Here is a 24,650-nt window from a genome sequence, read left to right as displayed (position 1 = left end):
AAAAAAACCTTAAATTTAATGTGGAACCAAAAAAGAGAAATTATATAATAATAGACTATTATATATAATAGACTACTATAGTAGTCTCCCCCTATTATTGTGTGGGAGTCTAAACCTCTTTATAGGACCCTAAAAAGTTGCTTTATGAATCTGGGTGCTCCTGTACTGGGTGCATATATATTTAAGATAGTTAGCTCTTCCTGTTGCATTGATCCTTTTACCATTATGTAATGCCCTTTGTCTTTTTTGATCTTTGTTGGTTTAAAGTCTATTTTATCAGAGACTAGGATTGCAACTCTTGCTCTTTTTTTGCTTTCCATTTGCTTGGTAAATATTCCTCCATCTCTTTATTTTGAGCCTAAGTTTGCCTTTGTACGTGAAATGGGTCTCCTGAATATGGCACACTGATAGGTCTTGACTCTTTATCCAACTTGCCAGTCTATGTCTTTTAATTGGGACATTTAGCCTGTTTACATTTAAGGCTAATATTGTTATGTGTGAATATGATCCTGCCATTATGATGCTAGCTGGTCATTTTGCCTGTCAGTTGATGCAGTTTCTTCACAGCGTTGATGGTCTTTACAATTTGGTATGTTTCTGCAGTGGCTGGTAGTGGCTTTTCCTTTCCATATTTAGCACTTCCTTCAGGAGCTCTTGAAAGGCAGGCCTGGTGGTGACAAAATCTCTTAGCAGTTGCTTGTCTGCAAAGGATTTTATTTCTCCTTCACTTACAAAGCTTAGTTTGGCTGGATATAAAATTCTGGGTTGAAAATTCTTTTCTTTAAGAATGCTTAATATTGGCCCCCACTCTCTTCTGGCTTGTAGGGTTTCTGCCGAGAGATCCGCTGTAAGTCTGACAGGCTTCCCTTTGTGTGTAACACAGCCTTTCTCTTGATGCCCTTGACATATTTTTTTGGGTAACACATCCTTTCTCTCTGGCTGCCCTGCGCATTTTTCCTTCATTTCAACTCTGGTGAATCTGATGATTATGTTCCTTGGTGTTGCTCTTCTCAAGGAATATCTTTGTGGTGTTCTCTGTATTTCCGGAATTTGAAGGTTGGTCTGCCTTGCTAGGTTGGGGAAGTTCTCCTGGATAATATCCTGATGAGTGTTTTCCAACTTGGTTTCATTCTCCTCATCACTTTCACATATACCAATCAAGTGTAGATTTTGTCTCTTCACGTAATCCCACATTTCTTGGAGGCTTTGTTCATTTCTTTTTACCCTTTTTTCTCTAATCTTGTCTTCTCGGTTTATTTCATTGAGTTGATCTTCAATCTCTGGTATCCTTTCTTCTGCTTGATTGATTCAGCTATTGACACTTGTGTATGCTTCACAAAGTTCTTGTGCTGTGTTTTTCAGCTACATCAGGTTGTTTATGTTCTTCTCTAAACTTGTTATTCTAGTTAGCATTTCATCTAACTTTTTTCAAGTTTCTTAGCTTTCTTGCATTGGGTTAGAACAAACTCTTTTAGCTCAGAGAAGTTTGTTATTACCCACCTTCTGAAGCCTGCTTCTGTCAATTCATCAAACTAATTCTCCATCCAGTTTTTGTTCCCTTGTTGGCGAGGAGTTGTGATCCCTCAGTTGGAAATGCAGAGTTCACCCACCTTGTGCATCCATCTCGCTGGGAGCCATGTACCAGAGCTATTCCTATTTGGCCATTTTGCTGGCATTCCCTCATCATGTTTTTATTTTTTAATTTTGTTTTTGTATTTTTAATATATAATATGGTATATTTTGAGCAAATACTTATTTTGGCTTCTTTTTAGTTGCCTGTACTTTTAAATTTCTATCTCATTGAATATTCATATATTAAAGTGGTTTTTCATGAATTGTTGAGTAATGCCATATTTACTTAATGTCTCAGGTATTTTTCTCATCCATAAAATGGGAATATATAACAACTCTGTAAGATTTTTGTAAGGGTTAAATGAGCTAATATATGTAAAGCATTTAAAATAGTGCCTACATATATTACCACTATATAATTGTTACCAACATTCATAAATAAGAGAGAGGCATTCCCTTTTTGCTATATTTGTCAAGTTCTAGTGCCAGGATTATTCTCATTTCATAAAATAAACTGGTAGTCTTTCATCTTGTCTTGGCTGTGACACAAATTATTTGGCAAGAGAATTATCTTAAAACTTTAAAATATTTTCTTTATAAAATGTATAGACCAGAGCACTTGGAGAAAGTAATTCTTCTTACTGAATGGGCAAAAACTGGAAGCACTCCCTTTGAAATCTGGCACAAGACAAGGATGCCCTCTCTCACCACTCCTATTCAATATAGTATTGAAAGTTCTAGCCAGAGCAATAGGGTAAGAAAAAGAAATAAAGGGTATTCAATTAAGAAAGGAGGAAGTCAAATTGTCTCTATTTGCAGATGACATGATTGTATATTTAGAAGACCCCATTGTCTCAGCCCAAAATCTCCTTAAACTGATAAGCAACTTCAACAAGGTCTCAGGATACAAAATCAATGGGTAGAATCACAAGCATTCTTATATACCAATAACAGACTTAAAGAGAGCCAAATCAAGAACAAACTGCCATTCACAATTGCCACAAAGGTAACAAAATACCTAGGAATGTAACTAACAAAGGATGTAAAGCACCTCCTCAAGGGGAACTATAAACCACTGCTCAAGGAAATAAGAGAAGACACAAATAGATGGAAAAACATTCCATGTTCATGGTTAGGAAGAATCAATATCATGAAAATGCCCACACTGCCCGCAGTAATTTATAGATTCAACACTATCCCCATCAAGCTACCTATGACCCTCTTCACAGAACCAGAAAAAACCACCTTAAATTTCATATAGAACCAAAAGAGAGCCTGCATAGCCAAGACAATCCTAAGCAAAAGGAACAAAGCTGGAGGCATCACGCTACCTGATTGACTTCAAACTACACTACAAGGCTACGGTAATCAAAACAGCATGGTGCTGGTACCAAACAGAGATATAGACCAATGGAACAGAACAGATGCCTCGGAGGCAATGCCACATATCTACAACCATTTGAACTTTGACAAGCCTGACAAAAACAAGCAATGGGGAAAGGATTCCCTGTTTAATAAATGGTGTTGGGAAAATTGGCTAGCCGTGTGCAGAAAGCAGAAACTGGACTCTTTCCTTACACCTTACGCTAAAATTAACTCCAGATGGATTAAAGACTTAAACATAGGACCTAACACCATAGAAACTCTAGAAGAAAACCTAGGCAAAACCATTCAGGACATAGGTATAGGCAACAACTTCATGACTAAAACACCAAAAGCATTGGAAACTAAAGCCAAAATAGACAAATGGGATCTAATTAAATTCCAGAGCTTCTGTACAGCAAAATAAACAATCGTTAGACTTAACCAGCAACCAACATAATAGGAAAAAAATTTTGCAATCTACCAATATGACAAAGGGCTAATATCCAGAATCTACAAAGAACTAAAACAGATTTACAAGGAAAAAACAAATAAACACATTCAAAAGTGGCCGAAGGACATGAACAGACACTTTTCAAAAGAAAACATATATGATACCAACAAACATATGAAAAAATGCTCATCACCACTAGTCATTGGAAAAATGCAAATCAAAACCACAATGAGATACCATCTCACGCCAGTTAGAATGGCGATCATTAAAAAATCCAGAGACAACAGATGCTGTGGAGGATGTGGAGAAACAGGAACACTTTTACACAGTTGGTGGGAGTGTAAATTAGTGTAACCATTGTGGAAGACAGTGTGGCAATTCCTCAAGGACCTAGAAATAGAAATTCCATTTGGCCCAGCAATCCCATTACTGGGTATATATCCAAAGGATTATAAATCATTCTATTATAAAGTCACATGCACAAGTATGTTCATTGTGGCACTGTTTACAATAGCAAAGACCTGGAACCAACCCAAATGCCCATCGATGATAGATTGGACAAGGAAAATGTGGCACATATACATCATGGAATACTAAACAGCCATAAAAAATGATGAGTTTGTGTCCTTTGTAGGGACATGGATGAACCTGGAAACCATCATTCTCAGCAAACTGACACAAGAACAGAAATTCAAACACTTCATGTTCTCACTCATAGGTGAGTATTGAACAATGAGAACACATGGACACAGGGAGGGGATTATCACACACTGCAGTCTGTTGGGGGGAATTGCTGAGGGACAGTGCGGGGTAGGGAGGTTGGGGAGGGATAACAGGGGAGAAATGCCAGATACAGGCGACAGGGGGATGAAGGCAGCAAACTACATTGCTGTGTATGTACCTATGCAACAATCCTGCATGTTCTGCACATGTACCCCAGAACCTAAAGTGCAATAAAATATATATATACTTTATATATATATACACTTTATATATACATAAAGTAATTCTTGACAATTTTCAATTTCTTCCATAATAATTGGTGTATTTGTTCATATCTTATACATTTTCTTGGTTCAATTTTGTTATTTATATATTTGTAATAGATTGTTCATTTCATCCAGATGTTCAAATGATCCTAGAGTTGTACATAATTTTTTAAATGATTCTAAATCTTTTATGCAAAATTATATGCTCTTTTTAATTTATCATCTTGCATATTTGTATTTCTCTGGTTTGTTCTTGATTAGATTTGGAGAGAAATATCTCATATATTTTTTTTTGTCTCTCTCAAAGCTCCTCTTGGATGTTTCTCTGTACACTGTTTTCTATTTTCTAATTTACTAATTTTGAGTTTTATTTTCTTTCATTTCATATCCCTTAGGTTTGTGCTATGTTCCTTTGAATTCCATGAGGTGAATACTTAAGAAACTAATTTTTATTTCCAGGATTCCTTGCATAGCAACAAATTTAAGGTTATTAATTTATTTCAGGGCATACTTTTCATAAATTGTCTAAGAGTAGATACATTTGTTTTCATTTTTTTTCACTTTTGAAAAATAGATTAATGTGGGTTTTATCTTTTCTTTGAACAAGTAGATATCAGAATTGTGATTTGGAATTTGCATGTATTGATTTTTTTTTTAATTTGTGGTGTTGTATAAAATTGACTTATAACTAATTTCTTATTTAGTTGCATTATGGCAGAAAATAAGGTCTGTCTATATAATTTCAATTTTGTTAAAAATTTTTTTTTGGCTAAACATGTAAACAATTAAAGTAGAAGTTACAGAAGTGCTTAAAAATAAAACCATAAATATGTATGTTTACATTAAGAAAGGCCAATCATTATTATTCAAATTCTTTATATCCTCATTGTTATTTACTTAACCTGTCAAGTTAAGTAACAAACATGCATTAGTAATTTCTCCTTGTATTCCCAAGCTTTTAGCTTTATATATTTTGACTCTATGTTTCATAACGTTCAAAATAATGTAAATGGAATGTCTTCACTGTGGTTTGTGTATTTTTATAAGAAAAAATTACCTTTATCTAATTTCATGTTTTGTATTTGAATAATGCTTGGTCTAAAACTAATAATTCTACCCTTAATTATTTTTCTTTTAAAAATCTATTTTGTTAGTAGCATAGGTATTTTGTACAATTATATTTTGTTTAGACCACAAATATTTTTAACTCAATCTGAGGTCCTTACATTTATAATAAGTTGCATTTCTTTATATTTCATTATAAGCTATATACCTTCATATCTGTCATATTTCTATACTTTTTTTCATTTATGCTTTTTTTTCATCTTTATTTTGGGTCTCTGGTTCAATAGATAACAAATTCTTTGTTGTTGTTGCTGTTGTTGTTGTTGTTTTTCTTTTTTCTTTCTGTTTTCTTCTTGAGATAGAGTCTCACTCTGGCACCCAGGCTGGAGTGCAGGGGCACGACCTTGGCTCACTTCAACCTTCACCTCCTAGGTTCAAGTGATTCTCCTGCCTCAGCCTCCCGAGTAGCTCGGATTACTGGCATGCACCACCACGTCTGGTTGATTTTTTAAATCATTATAGAGATGAAGTTTTACCATGTTGGCTAGGCTGGTCTTAAACTCCTGACCTCAAGTCATCGGCCTGCCTTGGCCTCCCAAAGTGCTGGGATTACAGGCATGAGCCACCACACCTGGCCACAACTTGTTTGATTTCATTGTCTCTAGCAACTTAGATGGTACACACATCCCATTTTTATTTCTTAGATCTATGTTTTCTTTAACAAAAATTGTGATATGTTTTAAATTAAATAATTAAATAAATATTTAATAAATATTAAATAAATATTAAATATTAAATATTTAATAAATATTTAATAAATTCATGTCTCATATACAAACACAACAGAATATATGGGCTACTAGGAGCATAGGTATCAGCTGGGCACTACAAATGGAATGGTTTCATGCTGAACTGAAGTTAAAAGTTATGCCATTAAATTTTTTTTTTTTTTTTTTTTTTGACGGGGGCCTTTGTTTTTTTTTGGTTGGAGTACAGTGGCACGATCTCAGCTCACTGCAACCTCCTCCTCCCAGGTTCAATCGATTCTCCTGCCTCAGTCTCCGGAGTATCTGGGATTACAGGCTCATGCCACCACACCCAGCTATTTTTTTGTATTTTTAGTGGAAATGGGATTTCACCATGTTAGCCAGGCTGGACTTGAACTCCTGACCTCAGGTGATCTGCCAGCCTCTGCCTCCCAAAGTGCTGGGATTACAGGCATGAGCCACCACGCCCGACCTAAAAATATATATATTTTTAATTTTCCAAATCCTGTGAGTATATCTCTGGAACTGTATATAACAACATGTATAAAACACCAAGTGTTTTCCCCAAGTTCCTGGCAGCTCTCAGTAAATAGCCTTTCTTTTTTAATTATTAAAATAATACCATAATATTTTTGACTCCCTGTCAAACATGAGAAAGTACAACATGTTTTTACTATTAAAAGGATGATGAATTCACATGGAATGGCAAGTATGTGATGATAACAAATAATAAAATAATATGTATACGCTGATGATCTATCTTTACCAATTACTTTGATTACATATGGATTGGAACTTTACTACCTAATTTTCATATTTGTAAAGCTTTCCGATATCACACTTTCGTTTTATGTTCTTTATAAAAATTTATCTAGTTAGTCATGCTTATCACTAATTCAATTTTCTACCATGTTCATTTGGCTTTTTACTGAGTCTGCATTGCAGATTTTAATATTTTCATTTCTCATGATTGCCAGCTCCTTTCAAACCTCAATCTGTATTGGCAGCAGCTCCCTTTTTACATTGGCGTGTTTGTTTTATAGAAACCATGTTTTCTCGTACTTGACTGAAAGCACAATGGAGATGCATCCATTAATTTTCTTACATTTTCTTAGGGCATTACTTCCACATGCATTTTCATTTTGCTTTGTTTTGCTTTGCATCCTTAGCCAATGTCTGACATTTTCCCACCTTCTCGATCCTTTTTTTCACTAAGTATTTTCCCAAGTCATCATAATAGTGTAGATTTATTTTATTATTTATTTACATAGTACAGATATTTAATTTTTATTTAATTCTATGACTCTAACACATTGGTTGTAATTCTACCCAAGCCTTGGTTTCACCAGCTAAGAATGGGTGCATCCCTCTATTTCTATAAATTGACTGCATGGGGCTCCCAGAAGTTCAACTTTTAAATCTTAGGTTTGAAGCAATTTGATAACTATTTTCTATTTCCATCTTACCGATGTCTGGGTATCATTGATTTCATAAGATTTTGATGAACAAAAATGGAAGTTTCTATTGCTTTAGTCACCACTGAAAACTGAAACACCTTTCCCCTTGTCCATACCCATGGGCCCTGTTGGCTTCTTTTGACAGTCTCCCCACTCTAGGCTTATATATGGCTGTTCTGTCTAGAATACTCCTCCTTTCCTTCTATTCTCTCACCCTTAAGATCTGAACCTCAGAACTACTTCTTCAAGGAAGCCTTCTCTGACTCTCCAGTCTATTATCATGTTCTCCTATTTTACATGGTCACTGAACCTTGTTTTCCTTCCCCTCACCCCCATCTCACATCTAAAAGCACACGTCTCAGTATGATGATCTCATTACCCACTCCTCCCCAGCAGACCTGTAGGCTAAATGGCAAGAGAAAACACTGTTTTTGTTCACTCCTCTATCTGCCCTGTCTATGACAAGGCCTGGTATCTGAAAGGTTCTGCCAAAATCTCATATTTTTACTTTTTAAAAGAAATATATTTCTTAACCTTGAAATCCTAATTTACATAATCCACTGGAACATAATCATAAATCTCATTCATCACAACTATGTCCATTGAAGTAAACTGGAGTCGTACATTTAGGAGTGTCAGCTTGCAGAGACAGTGGACAAATTCTCACGGTAACAAGAGAAGAAGGTGCATGAATGTCTTTCTTATATTTGGGTACTCATTTCAGAGAACTGTCATAGCTACCTTATTTTTCAGTAAGTGGGAAAGGAAGAAATATAATCCTTAAATCAGCCACCTTTTGTTTTTAAAAGTCCTGTTTATCTCTTCAAAAAGCAAACTCTGGTTTGTGGCAAATCATAAGAACTGGGCTTCAAACACCTGAAACTGAAGCATCTTGGCATTTCCCAGGTGTTTCATAGTGCAGTGCTGATTTAAGGGACTGAGAGGATGTGTAAATTCCAAAATACTTCACAAAATAGAGATTCTTTGGATATTTCTGAAATGCTACTTTATCAACTGCAACTATCTTTCCAGCTGTGCCTGCCATATGGATTTATCAAGTCCTGTGGAGTGTTATGATACAACTCCTTTCCAGGGGTTAACTGTGACAGTGAAGATCGTGATAATGTGTTAACCTGCAACCAGATGATGGGAGAAAAAAAGGGTGTGTTTTGGCTGAAGATGGGAAGAGCTCTTTTGGCTCAGTACAAAGTGAATGCCCATTGTTTTGTTAGCAGCACCACTTACTTAATATATCAAGAATATTCTCTCAGTCAGCCTCTGAATTAAACCTCATACATTTATTTGAATTCATAATGCAGGCAGAGTTGGTCTCTCTGTAAAACTATTATGCATTATTTGGAACTTTGTATTTATTCTATTTATCTACAAATGTCAAAATCATTAGTGGCTATGGAAAACTCCAATCACCTTGATTGATTTGAAATTTTTTTTATCCATATTGCTTGTCATTGAGTAATATACAGCTATTCCAGTAAACCATTGCCTTTTAAATCAGTATTTTGATATTACATAGAATCAAAAGCTTTAATCCTACCCTCAGACAAAGTGCCACGATTTATTCCTTTGCGTGTGAAAATGAATTTCACTTGCCAAGATGTATAGTTTTCTGTGGTCTTCAATTTGGCTTTTTCTCAATTATTTTGTTCCTAAATGCCTGAAAACCAAACTGAGCATGTTAAACGTATCAGAAAAATTACCAACTTCTTGTTTGTGCCTAAGACTCATAGGTTCAAAATCCCTGACAGTGGAAAATATTCCATTTCTGAGCCTTCAGTTTCTGAGTTCCTAACCAGAGCCTATTTCCACATTTCCAGGACTCAGTCAGCATTTCCCCATTCTATGTGCTGCATCATTATCCTGCTTAATTCCTGATTGTCCACTGGATTATTTATGAAACGCTCAGCCAGATTCATGTTGTTGAAATATCAGTGTTGATCATTTGTTCTCTATTGGCTAGTACCTCCCTGTTAGCACTCCCCTGGATGTGTAATGTGTTTTTCGCATCTCCAGACTCTTCATGTCCCAACCTATGTTCCCCCACAAAGTCATCCTTCACTACTTTTTGGGACAGGACAACTCCAAAAGAAAAAGCTCTGTATGTGGTCGAGCTTTGTTGAACGATCACAGTTTGTAGATCATTTAGCTTTATGGGTCCATTCTCACTTTCCATATGTTATTTCCTTTTGGTACTAATGTGTTTGGCCCTTACTCTGACATCAGTGGGCCTCTAGTTCTAAGGATCAAAGGTGGAGATAATCTTTTTGATTGTTTTTGGATGTTTAAAAAGAAACTAGAGATCTACTCAACTTGAATTTAAATCTATATATCCACAAATCATTTGCATAATGCCTATCATTAAAGTAAGCACAGATCAATTGTCAGGAGAGAAGCTGGGTTATTAGGGCCATCATTAAGTTCTTGGTTTCTGCGTAATAAAGCACATGGAAACATGTGCACAAAAGGAAATGAAGAAAAAAGGAGTTAGAAAACAAGTTTCCTGATATTTATTTCGGCTATTTTTTAGTCAAATTATTATCTTTTCTGAATAAGAAGGTATTTAATTCTCGTATTTATTAAGTAGCTGAGTCTATTTCTAAGTGCTATGGCCAGGAACTTGCTATAGCTGTAAAAACACCTTAAGCCCCTCTCTTATTAGAACTAAAAGAAGAATTAAAGTAGGAAGTATATAGCTACTATTTTTGAGGAACTCTTCTCAGAAACCAGACCACCAATTCTCTGTAAAGTTACTTTAAGAAACTGGAGGCTCAGGCCTGGCGTGGTGGCTCATGCCTGTAATCCCAGTACTTTGGGAGGAAGGTGGATCATGAAATCAGGAGTCCAAGACCAGCCTGGCCAAGATGGTGAAACCTTGTCTCTACTGAAAATAGAAAAAGTTAGCTGGGCATCATGGAGGGTGGCTGGAATCCAGCTACTCGTGAGGCTGAGGCAGATAATTGCTGGAACCCAGAAAGTGGAGGTTGCAGTGAGCTGAAATTGCGCTGCCACTGTACTCCAGCCTGCATGATGGAGTGAGACTTTGTCTCAAAAAAAAATGAATAAAAAGATAAAAGAAACTGGAGGCTGAGCTATATAAAGTCTATAATTTTTCTATGACCAGCAAATATTTGTTACTTATATAAACTTATTTTTTCCTACTCATAAGAGTATAGTTTTGACAACTAGGCATTCAAAAGTAGAGTAATGAAACATTCAAGTTATTTTAAAAGGAGTTGACAGGAAAATTCAAAGTCAAAAAGTATGTCAGTAGCATCACAGAATATACTTCACCAATTTCAGAGATAACTGACATCAGAAATATCCACCTCACTTCCCCTTGTCATATCTGGTAGAGGAGAAGCAAATCACTCTTGTAGACATGCCAGGCCCAATTCCTCCTTTTTGCTTCTTTTGCTGATTCTTTCTTTGAGCTAAGTGATCTCATAGATGAGAGAAGTGGAGCTGGCCTTTGGTGTAGTAGGGGCAAATACTTCCTCCCAGTGACCTATCCTCTCCACCCAGGCCATTTGGGTCAGATAGTTTATCGCAAGTAGTCCTGATCAGTGTGGCTCCTTTTTTTCTGCTCAATGGGTGAAAGGGGAGATTTAATGAATGCAGAAAGGTATCACCTCATAAACAGTTTCACATTATTCTATGTTGATTAGATCACTAATGTGCTGTAACCCCCTCTGATTGGCAAAGTAGGAAGAGAAAAAAGGGAGGAACTGGCCAATTACATTTCAGATAAAGGAGTCCAAGTTCATGTCTTTCAAAGGAACATGGTAGAGTCAAGAAGCACTAAATAAGATCACCTTAAGAATATTTCATTCCTGGATGGGCATGGTGGCTCATGCCTGTAACCCCAGCACTTTAGGAGGCTGAGGTTGAAAGATCGCTTGAGGCCAGGAGTTTGAGACCAACTTGGGCAACAAAATGAGACCCCATTTCTACCAAAAAATAAAATAATTAACCCAGGGTGGTGGCTTATGCCTGTAGTCCTAGCCACTCAAGAGGCTGAAGTGGGAGGATTGCTTGAGCCCAGTTTCAGCCTGCAATGATCCATGATCATACCACTGTACTCCAGACTAGGTGGTGATAGAGTAAGATCCCGTTACACGAAGAACAAACAAAAGAACATTTAATTTCTGATTTTTAAAAAGGGTATTTGGTAGTCTATGATGTTGATTAACCTATCACTACCTAATTGTTAACCTTTCCCCTCTGAATTAAGATCGATGTCTACTTAAGTGAATATATAAAGTTCCTCTGTTAAGAAATGGAAATCAGAAAGCACGTTCCACAGAAATCATATTATAAAAGGTGGTTTAACTAAAAAATGTTTGGCTGACTCTAACATTCTTGAAGAATGGCATAGTAGCAGTACTTCAAAGCCACTCCCAACCAACATTTTATACATCATGTAAAAGTAAGTTCTAAGACCAGGTGACAAGAATCCACATTTTGCCTTACAGAACCTTTTCTGATTCATTGATTTCCAACATGATCAGTGTTAACCTACTGGGCACCTATGGTTTTTAATTTATTTGCAGGTGATAAGGCATCTCTCAGGGAAGTCATTTCTCAGGTGACACAAAATGGCTATCAAAAAGCAGCTATCTCAGTGGTGGTGAAGAAACAAACACTCAGGACCCGAAGATCATTAGCTATCCTTTGTTATTTGTGGTTTCAAAACTAGGAACTATATTTGGGCACTTCTCTCATTACACACACACACACACACACACACACACACACACACACACACACAGAATGAGACAGAGAGGGAGAATATGAGATGACTAAAGCGAAATGCTGGGCCTTTCCTTGTTCCCATATGCACCTTCAATCATGTTCCCAATATGACCAGAAAAGGTGATCAATACTTAAGAGCAGTGTTCTTATAGCTTTTTATGACAATTAAGTGATTGTTAATTTTGTAACCATTTAAAAATCTCACATTTTGCTTTTTTAAGCTGCCACATAAAAATATGTTTAAGACAACATTCTTTAGTCTATTAAAAACACTCTCAGCAGTATTTCAGCAGTATTTTTAAAGTCCTGGATCCTCCCAAGTCTACCTAGTGCCTTGGTTTTTCTAAGGAAATGGAGTCCAGGCACATACTGTACACACTAAATAGAAAATGCAAATATAAAGAATCACACAGGGTTTGGTTTATGAGAAGACTATTGGTAGAGTTTACCTTAACTGTAAAGTATTTAAGAGCAATTTTTAAATGTTATAAGAATGACAAAGCCACAATGCCAGAGCATAACCAATTTATGTTAATAATAGATGTAAGTCTCATATAAATCTCTTGGGAGATGTATCTGAAAACTATTTGCTTATATCAAAGTTGATATATGAATGTAAATCAAGAATCACCTATCTCCAAAGATGAGCAGTTCTCTGATTTAACTTTGATTTCAAGCTTAAGCAAATGAAAACAATCAAACCAAGCCTAATTAATAAAATCATGACAGTCTGGAAGTTTTAATTGTGCAAATTGCTGCCACATTTGTTACATCTTTTTATCCTCATAACAGAATTGAAAGGTTTACAGGACAAAGATGAATTCCATTTGTTTGGCTTTATAGTAGTGTGTGAGGCTTTGAAAGTGATGCTAGGAACCCAGATACGGGGAAGGAGAGAGAGAGCCTGAAAATGGTAATGAGAGAAAGGAGAGGGAGTAAGCTGGACGTAGAGGAACTGCTTCCTAAGGAAAGTGACCAGCTGCCCAAAGCACAGTTGACAAACCTAAGACCCAGCCAGGCGAATGTCAATAGCCTAGGGTGTCTGATATGATGGGTAGGGCCCAATAACTAGACTTCCTAGACTTCAGCTATACTTAGAATGCAAAGAATAGCATGCTATGGTTGGAGGTTTGGAGTGGGGTTAAAATGGGATTTCATGCACCTTTGGGTAACAAATGAGGACAATAGCTAAGCTAAGTGTCTGGACTAAGGAGGCACCTGAAAATCTTAAATTATATAAAACTGGTAAACCTGGGAGCCAGTTTGGGGAAAAGAATGAGAATAAGGCATTGAATGTGAAGTTAGGCAGAGCCAACTTGAATGTGGACATCTTGAAGATTATTATTCTGGGAACAGAGGATGCTAAATTTTAGCACAGTATGATTAGTCCTGGCTCAGTGACCTATCAGCATAGTTTGGACTAAGTAAGAAACTGGGTGAGTATAACTCTGAAGGTGATATCTTGATACTGAAAGCTGAGTAGGTATAAGAAGACAGAAACAGAAGTCAAATGAGGAAATAGGGCTCAAAGAAGTTACATAATTGGCCCAAGACCACATAGCAAGTTAATGGGAGAGCTAGGACTCGAACATGGGTGTCCTACTTTCACGCTTTTATCTCTGTCCTACAGTAAATACAACATGGCCCAGCTGAAATAACCATGCTGTGGAAAGGCATGGTTGCTTCTTTTAGTGCTGTGATTATAATTTGTATGGGTATGTCCACATAAAATTACATTTATGGAACCCTGGAGAGGTTTGTATATAGAGACATTTTGCTGGGATAAGTACCGCTTGATTTTGTAATGCAGGGACACAAGTTTTCCACCCTGGCTGCATATTAGAATTACTTGGGGTGCTTTAAAAAGTGCAAATGATGCCGGAGGATCCCTTGCCATGAAGAAACTCAGATTTAATTGACCTGGGGTGTGGCCCAAAGAATCACTGCCGTAGACAGTACAATACATGTTTCTACTCTTCTCTACTATGTGCAAATAAAACGGCACATTCTAGGCAACAGTAACTCTTGTTCCTGCCATCAATTAAAGTGTGCCCTCACACAATCTCTTTGCTTCTATTTCCTTATCTATGAAACACATGTCCTTACTTCCTATGGGATTCTTGTGAGGATCCAAAGATAATATAATATAAACTAAAGCATTATAAACACCATAAAGGACTCTACAGATGTTCTGTTTTAAGGTCCCTGGGTCTGGTGCCCTGTGGATAGGATCCAACTCTAGTGGGGGTGCGTTCTGTGTAAAAGCAATCTAAAGATGAAAATTACAGCTAGATTCTCTAAAACCCATAACAACGAAAATAATCTCAGAATCAGAATCAGGTGGTTTTCTTTTTTAAATTTACTCTGGGAAGCCATACATTCACTAATAATACTGTAGGAAAGTTGGCTGAATAGAAAATGATACTTTTGGGTTTGTCTGTTTGTTTGCTATTAAGACAGGATCTCACTCTCTTGCCCAGCCTGGAGAGCAGTGGTGTGATCATAGCTCACTGCAGCCTTGAACTCCTAGGCTCAAGGAATCCTCCTACCTCATCCTCTCGAATAGCTGGGCATAGAGGCACACACCACCACACCTGGCTAATTTTTAAAATTATTTTTTTAGGCTAGGCATGGTGGCTCATACCTGTAATCCCAGTACTTTGGGAGGCCGAAGTGGGTGGATCACCTGAGGTCAGGAGTCTGACACCAGCCTGGCCAACATGGCAAAAACCTGTATCTACTAAAAATAGAAAAATGAGCTTGGTGTGGTGGCACATGCCTGTAGTCCCAGCTATTCCTGAGGCTGAGGCGGGCGAATCATTTGAACCCGGGAGGCAGAGGTTGCAGTGAGCTGAGATCATGACCCTGCATTCTAGCCTGGGTGACAGAGTGAGACTCTCTCTCAAATAAAATAAAATAATATAAAGTGATAATAGTAATAATGATTATTTTTTGAGATGGAGTCTCCCTCTAGTCACCCAGGCTGGAGTGCAATGGCATCATCTCAGCTCACTGCAACCTCCGCCTCCGGGGCTCAAGTGATTCTTCCACCTCAGTCTCCTGAGTAGCTGAGATTACAGGTATGCACCACCACGCCTGGCTAATTTTTGAATTTTTAGTAGAGCTTTCTCCATGTTGGCCAGGTTGGTCTCAAACTCCTGACCTCAGGCAATCCGCCCACCTTAGCCTCCCTAAGTGCTGGGATTACAGGTGTGAGCCACCACACCTGGCCAATAAAATTATTTTTTAGAGACAAACTCTCCCTGTGTTGCCAAGCTGATCCCAAATTCCTGGGCTCAAGTGATCCTCCCACTTTAACCTCACAAAATGCTAGAATTACAGGCATGAGGCACTGCACCTGACCAGAATGCTATTTCTAAATATGAATCCCTAGGAAAAGCCAGCCTTTTCTTAGTTTTTCATTTCCTTTATGAACAAAAACATGAAGTCAAAGGTAAAGCCTAATGTAACTATATTTTGTTTTGAATTATTTTAAATTGGCTGGTACAGTGCCTCATGCCTATAATCCCAGCACTTTGGGAAGATCACTTGAGGTCAGGAGTTTGAAACCAGCTTGGCCAACATGGTGAAACTTTGTCTTTACTAAAAATAGAAAAATTAGCTAGGCATGGTGGTGCATGCTTGTAATTCCAGTTACTCAGGAGGCTGAGGTGGGAGAATCAGGTTGAACCCAGGAGGCAGAAGTTGTAGTGAGTCAAGATCATGCCACTGCACTCCAGCCTGGGTGACAGAGTGAGGCTCCATCTCAAAAAATAAATAACTAAATGAATTATTTTAAATAAACATTTCATGTAAGGAATGTTCAGCCCTTCTGCCTGAGTGATGTGGAAATCAAAGCACTCCATCTCAGCAGGGCCAGACCGGGGCTACTTTTGTAGATGATCCAAGTGAATGGAGTTTAGATCTGGAGCTGCCTCAGTGTCAGTTAGTCAGCTAGAGTTTTATTGTTTTGTTGTTTTGTTTTGAGACAGAGTCTCACCCCAGTCGCCAGGCTGGGGTGCAGTGGCACAATCTTGGCTCACTGCAACCTCTGCCTTCTGGGTTCAAGCGATTCTCCTGTCTCAGACTCCCAAGTAGCTGGGATTACAGGTGCACAGCAGCACAGCCGACTAATTTTTGTATTTTAAGTAGAGGTGGGGTTTCACCATGTGGGCCAGGCTAGTCTCAAACTCCTGACCTCCCACCTCAGTCTCCCAAAGTGCTGGGATTACAGGTGTGAGCCACCGTGCCTGGCCTGATTTTTTTCTTTTTTAACAGCCTTGGAACCCTGCCCCAGATTTATGGAATCAGAATATCCTTGTGAACAGGTTGGACACCTATGGTTTTAACAAGCTGCCCTTTAGTTTCTCAAGCTGTCAACCCCCACTGGCCAGAGGTAGGGTGCACGTGGGAACCACAGCTATGAATGAGGGCATCTCAAACTTTAATGTGTATATGAGCACTTGGAGATCTTATTAAAATGCAAGTTCTGATTCAGTAGGCTGTGGTGGGGTCTGAGATTCTACCTTTTTATCAAATTTCCAGGTGAGACCAATGCTGCTGGTCCATGGACCACCCTTTGAGTAGCAAGCACCTTGGTGACATATAAAAGGAAGTCATGAACAAAAATTTCTTTTGATGAACAGTTCGTGAGGATTTTTTTGATGAATAACCTAGAAATTTTTGTATATTGGAAGGAAGAATCTCAAAGTTCCTCTGCTCAATTCCTATTTAATGAGAGCTTGGTTAAAGGTCATGAATTCCTGATGCCCAGTGACCCTGGAGTTGGCAGAAAGCAAAGTAGATATTCTGGACCTCAATAATCTCTGTTTCTAATAGGAAGGAGCACCAAAGAAAGCCAGAGTCCATCAAAGTGATTTCTATTTTTTAGTGTTTTGTTATATTTAATGGTAAAAATCTATGCAAAAATATCACATCTGAATTCATGGATATAAACCAAGAGATGACAAAGATGCCACATATAGTAATTGGTAAAGTGCTGGAAATACCTGCTGACTGAAATGCTTTTCAAAACAGATTAATTGCTGCTCATTTCTCTGCTACCCTAAGAAGGTCTGACACCGCACAGCTTTCGAAATAGGACATGCAGCATCCCTTACAATGGATTTCATGCCATTACTCAGTACCCCACTGATATAATAAAAAGCTGACTCATTTCCTTTCCTCTGCATGATCTGTTACAATGGAAACCAGGAGACCATATGCTGGGTCTAAAATGCTCAGTATGCCCAGTGGCTCACAATGATTCTGCCAGTTTAGGGTGACACACAGTCCAGAAAAGCGGTGAGAGAATCAGTGTTGTACTGTTGCATTGGAGCCTTTTGAGAAATTGGAAGGATTTCATCAGATAATCATTGTCTCCCTTGCCCAAAACTGATGGATGGCTGAGATGCCCTCTTATAACCTTGAAGATCTTTTTGTTCTTTTCTCAAAAATTTCCTAGCCGTGCCGGCTTTGCCTACAGCGTTACTATGCACACCGTTTCTAATAGAACTCATAATAAGAATATTTATTTGCTTGTCTTTCACCATCAAGATTGTCAGGAATGTCAGCACAGCTCAAGAAACTGGATTTCAGAGCTGCTGACTGCTGCCAGCAGAGACAAGTGCATTTCAGTAGATGTCTATGGAAAATTTTAATACATCTCTCTGTGGGAAAGGGAAAGTAGTCAGGTACTTCACTGTGCAGCAGCACAGCATCACTTCATGTGTTTTGCCTTTCCTAAAGAGATCATTATACCAGAGAGTAGTGGTATTTTTTTTAATATACCTACAAGATTAATTTTTAGATTTGCAGCCATGTGATGAAAGCTTAAGGCAGTGAAGGTAGCCTACAAAAGAAATTAGTAAAATCTACAATTTTAATTTTGATCAGACTTCATATTAAAAGGAGAAGTGTTAGTCTGAGTGAACTTCACCTGAATCTAAATATATATCCACAGTGGAGTGGTTTTCTCATGTAAAGGACAGGCCTTCAATAATGCAAACATACTTGATAAACAAGATGTTTAGCCCTTATTGAGTTATAATTATTGATATAATCAATAGGGATTTGAGAGATTTCTTTAATCTCTTCATTTTATACGTAGGCAGAGTGAGGCATAAAAAATCTGACGATATTTTCCCAGTATCAAATAATGTTTTGAAACAGAAAAAGGATAAAAATTCATATCCTGGACTCCAGATTTAGTGCTTCTGACACTAACTTGAAAGGAAAATGAAATTCTAAAGAATAATCCCATTTTCCAAACACAAACCTTTGAAATCAAACCTAGATTTTCTGTCAGTCTTCAAAAACTGGAGATACTAACAATTCCATGTCCCTGATCCAGACATAGAGGGGAACCTGGCTCTCCCACCCTACCTTTGTATGCAGTATGCTTGAAATACACGCATTTTACCTCCTTTACTAATTGCTATTTTCTGCTGAAAATGTTAGCTCAGAATTAGATGAGAAAGGAAACACTACAACTTTTGAATGGAGGACAAAAATAAAAATGTTCTTCAAATTCCAAATTTAAAACATTTCTTCTTTTAATCATATGGAAAGTGAAACTGAAAACTAAGGCAATAACAAGAATAGCAGATATTGAACTAAACATCAGCCTGAACCTCCAAGAGTGGAGCTTATCAATTTTGTCATTACAGACCTTAGTGAAATCCTAATAAATATCACTACTTATTAAGCCTCCACATAACTGAATCCTTTATGTGCAGTTATAGTTGCCCTTTAGTCATTATAGGTCCTTTAAGTTGACACTGCAAGTTGCTTACACATCTCTCCATACTCTCCCTTGTTAACAAAATTATGATATTTTCCAGGGCATGAAATATTTGATTTTTCACTCTCTTTTGCCACTGGGGTGATCAATGAAATGAAGGCAAAGTCCTCAAGTAAAAAAAAAAAAAAAAAAAAAAAAAAAAAAAAACTTTAGATAATGGAGGTAAATTGAAATGGACAAAAACAAACTTTCGCCTTTTGTCTTTGCTTCTTCCCATTTGATCTGGTTTGGAATGCAGACTTTATGCCTCATCCATACCACATGCTAAACACTTCAGAGTGGGATCAGTGAAGGGTATGAGTCCTAGAAGACATCCTCAAGAAGCTGTGCTAGCTTTAGATTACATACCTTTGAAATTCTTGCATGCCATCTGGGTGCACTGACTCACCCACCCCTGTAATCCCAGCACTTTGGAAGGCCATGGCGGGTGGATTACTTGAGGTCAGGAGTTTGAGACCAGCCTGATCAACATGGTAAAACCACATCTCTACTAAAAATGTAAAAATTAGCTGGGTGTGGTGGTGGGAGCCTGTAATCCCAGCTACTTGCGAGGCTGTGGCATGAGAATCGATTGAACCGGGGAGGCAGAGGTTGCAGTGAGCCAAGAACCAAGATCACATCACTACGCTACAGCCTGGGTGACAAAGTGAGACTCTGTCTCAAAAAAAAAAAAAAGGAAATCTTGCATGTGAGAAAAATAATATTGTGAGCTGGGTTTTCAGTTATTTGCAGTTAAATGCATTCCTAACTGATGTAGTTGTTATGAGTCTCCACAAAGTGATCTTAGATTCTACGGTCAAGGAACTTTTTTTTCTTGGTCTGATCCTGTGATACTATAATTAATAAGAAATATATAAATATATATTTCATCTATATCCTAAAACTCTTATAATTTCCTGAGTGAGAAGAGTGTCTTTTGTTATTCATAAATAGGTCCCTTTCAATTATACTTGAGTTTATGCTAATGAGGTGACTCTTGGTGAAGCCCTTTGACTGCTTGTCAGAGGAACCAACCAAATAATTAAAGGGTTAAAACTTTCAGCCTCCTTATTCCCCATTCCTGGAGATGGGAGAAGGGCTGAAAATTGAGTTCAATTACCAATGGCCATAGATTTGATCATCATGCCTACATAACATAACCTGCATAAAACCCCTAACCGACAGGGTTTGAAGAGCTTCTGGGCATCCATATGCAGGGAGGGTCCACAAGGGTAGAAACTCCTGCATCAGAACCCTTCAGCCCTCACTCGCTCCACATGTTTATCTGGTTGTTCATATGTATCTTGTATAACAAACTGGTATGGTAAGTGAACTGTTTTCCCTGAGTTCTGGGAGACATCCTAGCAAATTATGGAAGCCAAGGAGGGAGTTAGGGGAGTCCCTACTTTATAGCCAGTTAGTCAGAAATATGGGAGGTCAAGGCCTTGCAAGTGGCATCTGAAATGGAGGCAGTTTTGTGGGACTGAGCCTATATCCTATGAGTTCTGACACTAACCATCCTAGAGTAGTTAGTGAGGTAGTTAGTGTCAGAATGGAATTGAATCATTGGACAGCCAGTTGGTATCCAGAAGATTGAGACTTGGTTGTTGGTGTGGAAAAAACGCAAACATTTGGTGTTAGAAGTATTGTGAGTAGAAACAGTTCACAGACAGTTCAGACCATCCAGGAGATGAAGTGACGCAGGGCTACGTTTTTTAACCCAATCAAGTTGTAAGAAGTATGAGTCATTTAAATTACACTGCATTACCAAGCAATAGCATTCTGACTTTGATTGACTTAGGTGTCTTTCCTCTTGTGCCAGGTAGACAGCAGTGGTGCGGAAAATTTGCACAATCTGACATTTTCCTATATTAATGATGGGAGGCATTCAGAATGGTTTTTCCTCTACATGAAGGGACTTTGGGAATCTCTGTAAATGACACCGTCCACTCAGCTGGTGTCAGAAGGGAGAACATTCAACAACAACAAAAAATAACAGTGAGTGAAGTGTACACATGTCAGTGCATTTATATGTACCTCCAGAATGGGGTGGCGGGCCACACAGTAGTACCATTCCTTGACCTCGACGGACAGACACAGTGCTTCTTGTTCTTGTTTTAAAGTTGTCAAGATCTGTTGGAAGAAATAAGGGGAAAAGGATTTAAAGTCCTAAGATATCACAGGAGAGTATCACCGTTTCAAAAGAGAATCATTTTGCTCAAAACAGCATTCGTAGCACCCATAAGGGAATTCACAAGACCTTCTTTTTATATGATATTGTCCCATCCTCCTTGATTTTATGGTTATACTGTTTACTAAAGTATCCACTTGCCACATGTGCCTATTTAGATTTAAAATAATTAAAATTCAATACAATTTATAATTCAGTTCCTCAGACACTAGTCACATTTCAAGTGCTCAATAGCCACATGCACTTAGTGATTATCATATTGGCCAGCAGAGAAATAGAAGACTTCCATCATGCCAGAATATTATATTGGGTAGTACAGGTCTAGGTGAAGACACTAAAGATGTTAAGTGACCTGCCCAAGACTTCTCTGTATTTAAATATCATTATCAGGATGCAAACTCTTGTTTTCTGACACAATTATGTTCACTTCACAAACCATTCTATTATATGCAATTATGCTTGTCTCTCCATGCATACCCAGCATGTGACTCTCTCTCTCTTTATACACATACACAACTCTCTATAAAATGTATAGATATATATACAGATACATAATTGTTTTAAAGTTCTTGTGGTATACTTTAAAATATTTAGAAGGTACTGTTCATGGTTCTTTTTAGAAGAATGTTTTATTCCCTCAAAAACATCAAGTGTGGTTAGAGAGATAAGACATTTATAAACCCAAAGATCACAGTTTAATAAGCAGTTACAAGTATAAATAAGTTAATATAAGAAATATGTCTAATAAAGTGAGACATATTATTGTTCACGAAACAGTTTTTCTTCCACCCTCTGAAATGTAAATCCTCTCAATAAGGAGTGTGTTAACTGCCATTTCGTTTTTTGTTATTACATTTGATTTAATAAACTTTTAACAGATTTGAGGACTTCCAACTCAAGTACGTTGTGCAGGGTTGCAAGCCATCTGGCTGTGCACACTAGAGCAGAGTGACATTTACTGACGACTTCCTCCATGCTGGTCATTTTGGTAAGTATTTTATGGTTATTATCTCATGTACTCCTGATAACAATCGGGAAGGCTGCAGTTACAAAGTGGAATGTTTCCACATTCAGGCTTAGTTTCAAGGAGTGCTAAGGATATTTTTTAAATTGCACATATACATGTCTTAATTAGCAGATTCTTCTAAAATTAGGGATATTTTAAGTTTATACATTATTGTCTTCATCACTTATATATTCACAAAAATTCCATTAAGTACTATCTGATTGCCAGCTCAGAAGGCAAGCATTATGAGAACACAACTTCTGTCCTGTTAGGGCTCAAGCTGGCAGGTCTGACACGTAACACCTAATCATAGCAACCCAGAGATTGCCGGGGTTAGGCTGTGAAAAGTGAGCATGAAGGACACATACATACTCAGCACAAAACAAATCAGTGTTATGATTTCAATTATATTTCTGATGTAATAAGCTTATTTATATTCAATGGATACCAAGTGAGGGTAGAACATGGTATTTTTCTTCTCTTCATGGAAATGGTCTGAGATTTCTTCAAAAGGAATTAAGCCGGGATTTTTAAAAACTTTGTCACAGAATTAATATTTTAAACCATTATCCCTAAAAGTGGCACTGAATCAGTCTGAATTGTCACTTCTGAATATAGGTTCTTAGAGTAAGTCATCTACATTTTTGCACAGATATCCCATTCAATTTCCAGAGTTGCATGAAAAATTAAGAGTTGAGAGACAGTAGAGATCAGGTATCATCTAGGCAAAACCAATCATGGTTTCTGACCAGAGAAATAGTATTAAGAAATGAGCAAGAAAATGAGAAATAATGTCAGTGATTTTTAACTATTTTTCCTCAGTTTAAAAATACTGAATTCATGTGTTTTTCTTCTTAGCTTATAAATTCATTCACTTCTATAAGTTTTAGGCATTTGAAGTGTATCTCATTAAATCTGGTATTTGAGAAAATAATCAGAAACATTTATTAGTTATTAATTGAAATAGATTCCAAATGATAAATCCTTCCTATACAGCAAATAGAAAGACTGTATTTGGGCAAATCTGAGTTTGAGAGCCATCTCTGCCACTTATTAACTGTGTTGACCTTGGGCAGGTCTTAATTTTCTCATAAATATGATGGAATGAATGTTTTTGTTTCAACATAAGAGTCAAGTGAAAAGATTTAATGAGATAATCTTTGAAAAGGCATGAAGGCAGCAAGAACAAGATGTTTCATGCTACAAGGTTGGTGCTCAGTATGCGTTTGTTCTGTCCACTGCAGAATGTTGTGATTCAGTGGCAAAGCATACCCCAAACATTTCAATTAAGAAAAAATTTCAAGTAGCAAATGCACACTAGAGTGAGCTGCGGATGTGAAGCAAGGGACACGATATTTATGCACAAGTTTAGGAAAAGATTACACGCCTCAAATTGTTCTTTTCAGGTATAAATATCTATCTATGTCCTAACACTGGCAATATGACAGTTTTCTAAGTAAAAGAACTGTGTGTATAAATGAGTATTATGTTGAAGTTTGTAAACTCATGGTTAATTAAGCCTTTACCACCAATATTTCTATAATTATTATTTGGATTATTTTAAATAATTTATTTTTTATTTTATTTTTTCCATCAGTTATTGGGGTACCTACTGGTGGTATCTGGTTACATTAATAAGTTTCTTTTTTTTTTTTTTTTTGAGATGGAGTCTTGCTCTGTCGCCAGGCTGGAGTGCGGTGATGGGATCTCGGCTCACTGCAACCCCCACCACCCGGGTTCAAGCGATTCTCCTGTCTCAGCCTCCCAAGCAGCTGGAACTACAGGTGCCTGCCACTATGCCCAGCTAATTTTTGTATTTTTAGTAGAGACAGGGTTTCACCATGTTGGCCAGGATGTTTTCGATCTCAACCTCATGATCCACCAGGCTGGGCCTTCCAAAGTGCTGGGATTACAGGCATGAGCCACCACACCCAGCCATGAGTTACATATATATGATACATATATATATGTTATATGATATATATCTATCATATATATTAGTTATTATATATATCATATCATAATATGTGATATATATGTGACAAACTAGTACAGTCACTACGGAAAACAGTGTGGAGATTCCTTAAAGAACTAAAAGTAGAACTGCCATTTGATCCAGCAGTCCCACCACTGAGTATCTAGCCGGAGAAGTCATTACTCGAAAAAGATCCTTGCACACACAAGTTTATGGCGGCAGAATTCACAATAGCAAAATCACGGAACCAACCCAAATGCT

At 37.5% G+C, this 24,650-nt stretch overlaps 1 protein-coding gene across 5 annotated transcripts in view; it reads right to left on the bottom strand.

Moving 5' to 3' along the window:
- Window positions 1–24,650, bottom strand: part of CNTN4 (contactin 4) — a 974,474-nt gene that overhangs the window by 232,178 nt on the left and 717,646 nt on the right. For all 5 annotated transcript variants that reach the window (XM_017507289.2, XM_017507292.2, XM_037730965.1 and 2 more), the window contains one exon: window positions 21,255–21,350. In XM_017507289.2, the coding sequence (XP_017362778.1) occupies window positions 21,255–21,350 (96 nt within the window). The remainder of the gene's footprint in view (window positions 1–21,254; window positions 21,351–24,650) is intronic.

Source organism: Cebus imitator, unplaced genomic scaffold (assembly GCF_001604975.1).
Source record: "Cebus imitator isolate Cc_AM_T3 unplaced genomic scaffold, Cebus_imitator-1.0 Scaffold371, whole genome shotgun sequence".
Taxonomy (NCBI): Eukaryota; Metazoa; Chordata; class Mammalia; order Primates; family Cebidae; genus Cebus; species Cebus imitator.
Note: the sequence above shows the minus strand (reverse complement) of the source record. Positions and strands in the feature narration are given on the sequence as shown.